General features: G+C 48.1%; 1 protein-coding gene across 1 annotated transcript in view; it reads right to left on the bottom strand.

Annotated features, from left to right (window-relative positions):
• Window positions 1-645: 645 nt before the first annotated feature.
• The window catches only part of LOC120041434 (fibrinogen beta chain-like), a 13,043-nt gene continuing 3,397 nt past the window's right edge, over window positions 646-10,291 (bottom strand). Inside the window, exons 5-10 of the mRNA XM_038986385.1 lie at window positions 10,269-10,291; window positions 9,731-9,850; window positions 8,876-8,998; window positions 8,584-8,711; window positions 1,817-1,974; window positions 646-1,500 (exon numbers count right to left, since the gene is read on the bottom strand). The exon at window positions 10,269-10,291 is cut by the window's right edge and continues 102 nt beyond it. Of these exons, the coding sequence (XP_038842313.1) occupies window positions 1,269-1,500; window positions 1,817-1,974; window positions 8,584-8,711; window positions 8,876-8,998; window positions 9,731-9,850; window positions 10,269-10,291 (784 nt within the window). The 3' untranslated portion in view covers window positions 646-1,268. The remainder of the gene's footprint in view (window positions 1,501-1,816; window positions 1,975-8,583; window positions 8,712-8,875; window positions 8,999-9,730; window positions 9,851-10,268) is intronic.

The raw sequence follows: 10,291 nt of genomic DNA, 5'->3' as shown, positions 1-10,291 counted from the left end.
ACATGGTAGCAACACAACATGACAACACAACATGGTAGCAACACAACATGACAACACAACATGGTAGCAACACTAAACATGGTACAAACATTATTGGGCACAGTCAACAGCACAAAGGGCAAGAAGGTAGAGACAACAATACACCACGCTAAGCAGCCACAAATGTCAGTGAGAGTGTCCATGATTGAGTCTTTGAATAAAGAGATGGAGATAAAACTGTCCAGTTTGAGTGTTTGTTGCTGCTCGTTCCAGTCGCTAGCTGCAGCAAACTGAAAAGAGGAGCGACCCAGGGATGTGTGTGCTTTTGGAACCTTTAACAGAATGTGACTGGCAGAACGGGTGTTGTATGTGGAGGATGAGGGCTGCAGTAGATATCTCAGATAGGGGGGAGTGAGGCCTAAGAGGGTTTTATAAATAAGCATCAACCAGTGGGTCTTGCGATGGGTATACAGAGATGACCAGTATACAGAGGATTATAGAGTGCAGTGATGTGTCCTATAAGGAGCATTGGTTGCAAATCTGATTGCCGAATGGTAAAGAACATCTAGCCGCTCGAGAGCACCCTCACCTGTCGATCTATAAATTACGTCTCCGTAATCTAGCATGGGTAGGACGGTCTAAATGATGACGATCAAACACATGACATAGGTTCCTCAATTTGTTTTTATTGAGTATAGGAAGGGACAGTCCTCTGCTAATATCGACTTGTATACTTTTTATACATATATATATATATATATATATATATATATACTTCTACATATACTTGTCCCAAAGCCAAACACACACAGTCACATACACACACACACACACACACACACACACACACACACACACAAACATCACACAGAAGAACAACACATGCTGTTCCCGTGTTGCTCAGTCGGTAGGGCGCCGCTCAGTCGGTAGGGCGCCGCTCAGTCGGTAGGACGTCGCTCAGTCGGTAGGACGTCGCTCAGTCGGTAGGGCGCCGATCAGTCGGTAGGGCGTCGCTCAGTCGGTAGGGCGCCGCTCAGTCGGTAGGGCGCCGCTCAGTCGGTAGGGCGCCGCTCAGTCGGTAGGGCGTCGCTCAGTCGGTAGGGCGCCGCTCAGTCGGTAGGGCGCCGCTCAGTCGGTAGGGCGCCGCTCAGTCGGTAGGGCGCCGCTCAGTCGGTAGGGCGTCGCTCAGTCGGTAGGGCGCCGCTCAGTCCCTGTGTGTGTGTCTGTGTGTGTGTCTGTGTGTGTGTCTGTGTGTGTGTCTGTGTGCGTCTGTGTGTGTGTCGGTGTGTCTACCGCGAGGCGAAGTAGGGCCTGATCTTCATGCAGATGGCTTTGAGAGAGTACCAGGATCCCTTCCAGTTCATCCACACCATGCCGTCATCCGTCCCGTGTTTTGCCATGTACCGGGTGTAAGCCCCGCCCCAGTAGTAACGGCCGTTGGGATTGGCTGAGTGACACCTGTTGTACCACCAGCCACCGCCGTCCTCACGCGAGCACTGCTTGGACGGGTCACCTGGAGTCCTGTTAGAAGGGAAGGGAGGGGGAGAGAGAGGGGGGTGAGAGAGGGGGGGTGAGAGAGAGAGGGGAGAGAGAGAGGGGGGTGAGAGAGGGGGGGAGAGGGGGGGGGAGAGAGTGGGGGGTGAGAGAGAGAGGGGGGTGAGAGAGGGGGGGAGAGGGGGGGGGAGAGAGTGGGGGGTGAGAGAGAGGGGGGAGAGGGGGGTGAGAGAGAGCAAGGAAGCGGGGGGCGAGAGAGAGAGAGAGAGAGAGAGAAGGTTAGGTTAACGTATCTTGACCCATTAGTTGTAATTTATTGACTGATCAACCAATCATCCCATACCAGTTATCGTTGTCTCTGTCGTAGGTGCTGAACATCATTCCGTTGTGGATGGTCATGGTCCGGTTCTCTCCAGACAGCGATGTAGCTCCCTCCAGCATCACGTTACCGGCCGTACCAGAGTACCCGTTGATCGCCATCACATATTTGGACGCCTCGCTCTACAATACATAAAGGTGTTTTAGTCACATTTTAACAACAACATTCTCAGTGCAAAGTGTTTTAAAGTAACCCAACCTAGACCCCAGAGTTTGTGGAGATTTATACTTCTACTATGATGCTGCTGTTTGGGGATTTAGGATATTTTGGGAAAAACTACTTCAGAAAGTATAGATTCTGTACCTGTCTGTCTGTCTGTCTGTCTGTCTGTCTGTCTGTCTGTCTGTCTGTCTGTCTGTCTGTCTGTCTGTCTGTCTGTCTGTCTGTCTGTCTGTCTGTCTGTCTGTCTGTCTGTCTGTCTGTCTGTCTGTCTGTCTGTCTGTCTTGCCTGTCTGTCTTGCCTGTCTGTCTTGTCTGTCTTGTCTGTCTTGTCTGTCTTGTCTGTCTTGTCTGTCTTGTCTGTCTGTCTGTCTGTCTGTCTGTCTGTCTGTAGTAAAGGTACTGTTACAGTTGAAGTCGGAAGTTTACATACACCTTAGCCAAATACATTTAAACTCAGTTTTTCACAATTCCTGACATTTAATCCTAGTAGAAATTCCCTGTCTTAGGTCAGTTAGGACCACCACTTTATTTTAAGAATGTGAAATGTCAGAATAATAGTAGAGAGAATTATTTATTTCAGCTTTTATTTATTTCATTACATTCCCAGTGAGTCAGAAGTTTACATACACTCAATTAGTATTTGGTAACATTGCCTTTAAATTGTTTAACTTGGGTCAAACGTTTCGGGTAGACTTCCACAAGCTTCCCACAATAAGTTGGGTGAATTTTGGCCCATTCCTCCTGACAGAGCTGGTGTAACTGAGTCAGGTTTGTAGGCCTCCTTGCTCGCACGTGCTTTTTCAGTTCTGCCCACAACTTTTCTATAGGATTGAGGTCAGGGCTTTGTGATGGCCAATCCAATACCTTGACTTTGTTGTCCTTAAGCCATTTTGCCACAACTTTGGAAGTTTGCTTGGGGTCATTGTCCATTTGGAAGACCCATTTGCGACCAAGCTTTAACTTCCTGACTGATGTCTTGAGATGTTGCTTCAATATATCTACATAATTTTCCTACCTCATGATGCCATCTATTCTGTGAAGTGCACCAGTCCCTCCTGCAGCAAAGCACCCCCACAACATGATGCTGCCACCCCGTGCTTCACGGTTGGGATGGTGTTCTTCGGCTTGCAAGCGTCCCCCTTTTTCCTCCAAACATAACGATGGTCATTATGGCCAAACAGTTATATTTTTGTTTCATCAGACCAGAGGACATTTCTCCAACAAGTACAATCTTCGTCCCCATGTGCAGTTGCAAACTGTAGTCTGGCTTTTTTATGGCGGTTTTGGAGCAGTGGCTTCTTTCTTGCTGTGAAGCCTTTCAGGTTATGTCGAAATAGGAATCGTTTTACTGTGGATATAGATACTTTGTACCTGTTTCCTCCAGCATCTTCACAAGGTCCTTTGCTGTTGTTCTGGGATTGATTTGCACGTTTTGCACCAAAGTACGTTCATCTCTAGGAGACAGAACGCGTCTCCTTCCTGAGCGGTATGACGGCTGCGTGGTCCCATGGTGTTTATACTTGCGTACTATTGTTTGTACAGATGAAGGTGGTACATTCAGGCGTTTGGAAATTGCTCCCAAGGATGAACCAGACTTGTGGAGGTCTACAATTATTTTTCTGAGGTCTTGGCTGATTTCTTTTCATTTTCCCATGATGTCAAGCAAAGAGGCACTGAGTTTGAAGGTAGGCCTTGAAATACATCCACAGGTACACCTCCAATTGACTCAAATTATGTTAGTTTGCCTATCAGAAGCTTCTAAAGCCATGACATAATTTTCTAGAATTTTCCAAGCTGTTTAAAGGCACAGTCAACTTAGTGTATGTAAACTTCTGACCCACTGGAATTGTGATACAGTGAATTATAAGTGAAATAATCTGTCTGTAAACAATTGTTGGAAAAATGACTTGTGTCATGCACAAAATAGATGTCCTAACCGACTTGACAAAAATATAGTTTGTTAACAAGAAATTTGTGCAGTGGTTGGAAAACAAGTTTTAATGACTCCGACCTAAGTGTATGTAAACTTCCGACTTGAACTGTACGTGTATAGTAAACTGTTTGTTCTGGGCGTGGCTGTGTTACCTGTATAGTAAACTGTCCTGGGCGTGGCTGTGTTACCTGTATAGTAAACTGTACTGGGCGTGGCTGTGTTACCTGTATAGTAAACTGTACTTGGCGTGGCTGTGTTACCTGTATAGTAAACTGTACTTGGCGTGGCTGTGTTACCTGTATAGTAAACTGTCCTGGGCGTGGCTGTGTTACCTGTATGGTAAACTGTCCTGGGCGTGGCTGTGTTACCTGTATAGTAAACTGTACTGGGCGTGGCTGTGTTACCTGTATAGTAAACTGTACTGGGCGTGGCTGTGTTACCTGTATAGTAAACTGTACTTGGCGTGGCTGTGTTACCTGTATAGTAAACTGTACTGGGCGTGGCTGTGTTACCTGTATAGTAAACTGTACTTGGCGTGGCTGTGTTACCTGTATAGTAAACTGTACTGGGCGTGGCTGTGTTACCTGTATAGTAAACTGTCTGTACTGGGCGTGGCTGTGTTACCTGTATAGTAAACTGTCCTGGGCGTGGCTGTGTTACCTGTATGGTAAACTGTCCTGGGCGTGGCTGTGTTACCTGTATAGTAAACTGTACTGGGCGTGGCTGTGTTACCTGTATAATAAACTGTACTGGGCGTGGCTGTGTTACCTGTATAGTAAACTGTTTGTACTGGGCGTGGCTGTGTTACCTGTATAGTAAACTGTACTGGGCGTGGCTGTGTTACCTGTATAGTAAACTGTTTGTACTGGGCGTGGCTGTGTTACCTGTATAGTAAACTGTTTGTTCTGGGCGTGGCTGTGTTACCTGTATAGTAAACTGTACTGGGCGTGGCTGTGTTACCTGTATAGTAAACTGTCTGTACTGGGCGTGGCTGTGTTACCTGTATAGTAAACTGTTTGTACTGGGCGTGGCTGTGTTACCTGTATAGTAAACTGTCTGTACTGGGCGTGGCTGTGTTACCTGTATAGTAAACTGTCTGTACTGGGCGTGGCTGTGTTACCTGTATAGTAAACTGTTTGTACTGGGCGTGGCTGTGTTACCTGTATAGTAAACTGTTTGTACTGGGCGTGGCTGTGTTACCTGTATAGTAAACTGTTTGTACTGGGCGTGGCTGTGTTACCTGTATAGTAAACTGTTTGTTCTGGGCGTGGCTGTGTTACCTGTATAGTAAACTGTACTGGGCGTGGCTGTGTTACCTGTATAGTAAACTGTACTGGGCGTGGCTGTGTTACCTGTATAGTAAACTGTTTGTACTGGGCGTGGCTGTGTTACCTGTATAGTAAACTGTCTGTACTGGGCGTGGCTGTGTTACCTGTATAGTAAACTGTCTGTACTGGGCGTGGCTGTGTTACCTGTATAGTAAACTGTCCTGGGCGTGGCTGTGTTACCTGTATAGTAAACTGTTTGTACTGGGCGTGGCTGTGTTACCTGTATAGTAAACTGTTTGTACTGGGCGTGGCTGTGTTACCTGTATAGTAAACTGTTTGTTCTGGGCGTGGCTGTGTTACCTGTATAGTAAACTGTACTGGGCGTGGCTGTGTTACCTGTATAGTAAACTGTACTGGGCGTGGCTGTGTTACCTGTATGGTAAACTGTTTGTTCTGGGCGTGGCTGTGTTACCTGTATAGTAAACTGTTTGTTCTGGGCGTGGCTGTGTTACCTGTATAGTAAACTGTACTGGGCGTGGCTGTGTTACCTGTATAGTAAACTGTCCTGGGCGTGGCTGTGTTACCTGTATAGTAAACTGTACTGGGCGTGGCTGTGTTACCTGTATAGTAAACTGTTTGTACTGGGCGTGGCTGTGTTACCTGTATAGTAAACTGTCCTGGACGTGGCTGTGTTACCTGTATAGTAAACTGTACTGGCCGTGGCTGTGTTACCTGTATAGTAAACTGTCCTGGACGTGGCTGTGTTACCTGTATAGTAAACTGTTTGTACTGGGCGTGGCTGTGTTACCTGTATAGTAAACTGTACTTGGCGTGGCTGTGTTACCTGTATAGTAAACTGTACTTGGCGTGGCTGTGTTACCTGTATAGTAAACTGTACTTGGCGTGGCTGTGTTACCTGTATAGTAAACTGTTTGTACTGGGCGTGGCTGTGTTACCTGTATAGTAAACTGTCCTGGACGTGGCTGTGTTACCTGTATAGTAAACTGTACTGGCCGTGGCTGTGTTACCTGTATAGTAAACTGTCCTGGACGTGGCTGTGTTACCTGTATAGTAAACTGTTTGTTCTGGGCGTGGCTGTGTTACCTGTATAGTAAACTGTCCTGGGCGTGGCTGTGTTACCTGTATAGTAAACTGTTTGTACTGGGCGTGGCTGTGTTACCTGTATAGTAAACTGTACTGGGCGTGGCTGTGTTACCTGTATAGTAAACTGTCTGTACTGGGCGTGGCTGTGTTACCTGTATAGTAAACTGTACTGGGCGTGGCTGTGTTACCTGTATAGTAAACTGTCCTGGGCGTGGCTGTGTTACCTGTATAGTAAACTGTACTGGGTGTGGCTGTGTTACCTGTATAGTAAACTGTTTGTTCTGGGCGTGGCTGTGTTACCTGTATAGTAAACTGTACTGGGCGTGGCTGTGTTACCTGTATAGTAAACTGTCCTGGGCGTGGCTGTGTTACCTGTATAGTAAACTGTACTGGGCGTGGCTGTGTTACCTGTATAGTAAACTGTCCTGGGCGTGGCTGTGTTACCTGTATAGTAAACTGTACTGGGTGTGGCTGTGTTACCTGTATAGTAAACTGTACTGGGCGTGGCTGTGTTACCTGTATAGTAAACTGTACTGGGCGTGGCTGTGTTACCTGTATAGTAAACTGTACTGGGCGTGGCTGTGTTACCTGTATAGTAAACTGTCTGTACTGGGCGTGGCTGTGTTACCTGTATAGTAAACTGTCCTGGGCGTGGCTGTGTTACCTGTATAGTAAACTGTTTGTACTGGGCGTGGCTGTGTTACCTGTATAGTAAACTGTACTGGGCGTGGCTGTGTTACCTGTATAGTAAACTGTCCTGGACGTGGCTGTGTTACCTGTATAGTAAACTGTCCTGGGCGTGGCTGTGTTACCTGTATAGTAAACTGTCCTGGGCGTGGCTGTGTTACCTGTATAGTAAACTGTACTGGGCGTGGCTGTGTTACCTGTATAGTAAACTGTCCTGGGCGTGGCTGTGTTACCTGTATAGTAAACTGTACTGGGCGTGGCTGTGTTACCTGTATAGTAAACTGTTTGTTCTGGGCGTGGCTGTGTTACCTGTATAGTAAACTGTTTGTACTGGGCGTGGCTGTGTTACCTGTATAGTAAACTGTACTGGGCGTGGCTGTGTTACCTGTATAGTAAACTGTACTGGGCGTGGCTGTGTTACCTGTATAGTAAACTGTACTGGGCGTGGCTGTGTTACCTGTATAGTAAACTGTACTGGGCGTGGCTGTGTTACCTGTATAGTAAACTGTCTGTACTGGGCGTGGCTGTGTTACCTGTATAGTAAACTGTTTGTACTGGGCGTGGCTGTGTTACCTGTATAGTAAACTGTCCTGGGCGTGGCTGTGTTACCTGTATAGTAAACTGTTTGTACTGGGCGTGGCTGTGTTACCTGTATAGTAAACTGTACTGGGCGTGGCTGTGTTACCTGTATAGTAAACTGTCCTGGACGTGGCTGTGTTACCTGTATAGTAAACTGTCCTGGGCGTGGCTGTGTTACCTGTATAGTAAACTGTACTTGGCGTGGCTGTGTTACCTGTATAGTAAACTGTCCTGGGCGTGGCTGTGTTACCTGTATAGTAAACTGTACTGGGCGTGGCTGTGTTACCTGTATAGTAAACTGTCCTGGGCGTGGCTGTGTTACCTGTATAGTAAACTGTACTGGGCGTGGCTGTGTTACCTGTATAGTAAACTGTTTGTACTGGGCGTGGCTGTGTTACCTGTATAGTAAACTGTTTGTACTGGGCGTGGCTGTGTTACCTGTATAGTAAACTGTTTGTTCTGGGCGTGGCTGTGTTACCTGTATGGTAAACTGTCCTGGGCGTGGCTGTGTTACCTGTATAGTAAACTGTCCTGGACGTGGCTGTGTTACCTGTATAGTAAACTGTTTGTTCTGGGCGTGGCTGTGTTACCTGTATGGTAAACTGTCCTGGGCGTGGCTGTGTTACCTGTATAGTAAACTGTCCTGGACGTGGCTGTGTTACCTGTATAGTAAACTGTTTGTACTGGGCGTGGCTGTGTTACCTGTATAGTAAACTGTACTGGGCGTGGCTGTGTTACCTGTATAGTAAACTGTCCTGGGCGTGGCTGTGTTACCTGTATAGTAAACTGTACTGGGCGTGGCTGTGTTACCTGTATAGTAAACTGTACTGGCCGTGGCTGTGTTACCTGTATAGTAAACTGTTTGTCCTGGGCGTGGCTGTGTTACCTGTATAGTAAACTGTACTGGGCGTGGCTGTGTTACCTGTATAGTAAACTGTACTGGGCGTGGCTGTGTTACCTGTATGGTAAACTGTTTGTACTGGGCGTGGCTGTGTTACCTGTATAGTAAACTGTTTGTACTGGGCGTGGACCTTGTTGCCGGACCAATCCTCCATCTCCATGAGGACCTCAGTGGGACCCTGCTTGGTCAGCTGACTGATGCGTTCGTTACCCAGCCAGTACTCCCCTGTCACGTGACACAGGACAAACACAGGGTCAGTGACATTATTGAATGGCAGTGGACAGCAGCATCCAGTATCCAAAGTTACCTTAACCTGAATTGACTGATTTTAAATGTCATTGACCCCGGTAACTATTTACTGTTTTTTTATACCATTTGTTTGGTCTCACCTGGAGTATTGCAGTGTCCCTTCCCGACGTCGAAGGCGATATTCCCAAAACCGCTGCGGTAGTTGTCCCAACGCCGGCCGAAGTCTACAGACCCGTCCATCCTGTTCTGAATAGTGGTCCAGCCTGGGACACAGAGAAGAAGAAAGAGGAGGACATTCAGCAGACGCTCTTCTCCAGAGACACTTACAGGAGCAATTAGGGTTAAGTGCCTTGCTCAAGGGCACATCGACAGATTTTCACCTAGCCAATTCGGGGATTCGAACCAACGCTCTTAACCACTAAGGTGAATGGAGAACTGTCTATCGAGGGGAGGTGAGAGAGGAAGTGAGGTTGAGAAGGAGGGAGGGAGGGACAGGCTCGTAGAAGAATAGAGAGAGAGGGGGTGGTGGTGGAGAGAGAGAGAGAGAGAGAGAGAGAGAGAGAGAGAGAGAGAGAGAGAGAGAGAGAGAGAGAGAGAGAGAGAGAGAGAGAGAGAGAGAGAGAGAGAGAGAGAGAGAGAGAGAGAGAGAGAGAGAGAGAGAGAGAGAGAGAGAGAGAGAGAGAGAGAGAGAGAGAGAGAGAGAGAGAGAGAGAGAGAGAGAGAGAGAGAGAGAGAGGTGGTGGTGGAGGGAGAGAGAGAGAGATAGAGGTGAGAGAGAGGGAGAGGGAGAGAGAGGGAGAGGTGGTGGAGAGAGAGAGAGGGAGAGAGAGAGGTGGTGGAGAGAGATAGAGGTGAGAGGTGGTGGAGGGAGAGAGGGAGGGAGAGGGAGAGAGAGAGGTGGTGGAGAGAGATAGAGGTGAGAGAGAGGGAGAGGGAGAGAGAGGGAGAAATAGAGATAGAGAGACACAGAGAGAGCTAGAATGACAACCACCCACCTCCATTCTGAGTGGTCTGGTCACAGTAGACCTTGTAGGGCTGGTAGAAGGAGTCAGGCTGGATCAAATACATCCCAGAATCCCTTCCGCCTTTCCTGAAGATGTCCTCACACTCCTTACCTGGAGGGAGGGTCAGGAAGGAGAGACAAGTTTAGTCTTATAGCCACAGGTGGGATCTGAGCCCCGATCTCCCGCCTGGGAAACCATCGTAACATCAGGCCAAGAGAATCATTCCCTATTGTGCCGAGGGTGACAGGGGTCTTGAGGTAGAAGGATACCTCATTACGAGAGCAAGAATCTGATTCACCTCCGCTACATTTCCACCCACAGAACCACCCACCAACCCCCACAGAACCACCCCTCCCCACCCATAGAACCACCCCTCCCCACCAGAACCACCCCTCCCCACCAGAACCACCCCTCCTCACCCATAGAACCACCCCTCCCCACCAGAACCACCCCTCCCCACCCACAGAACCACCCCTCCCCACCAGAACCACCCTCCCCACCCACAGAACCGCCCCCTCTTCATCCTCACCAGAGACAACAGGTATGGGGCAG

This window comes from Salvelinus namaycush, unplaced genomic scaffold, assembly GCF_016432855.1.
Source record: "Salvelinus namaycush isolate Seneca unplaced genomic scaffold, SaNama_1.0 Scaffold466, whole genome shotgun sequence".
NCBI lineage: Eukaryota > Metazoa > Chordata > Actinopteri > Salmoniformes > Salmonidae > Salvelinus > Salvelinus namaycush.
The sequence above is the reverse complement of the archived record's forward strand: the minus strand, read 5'-3'. Positions and strand labels throughout refer to the sequence as shown.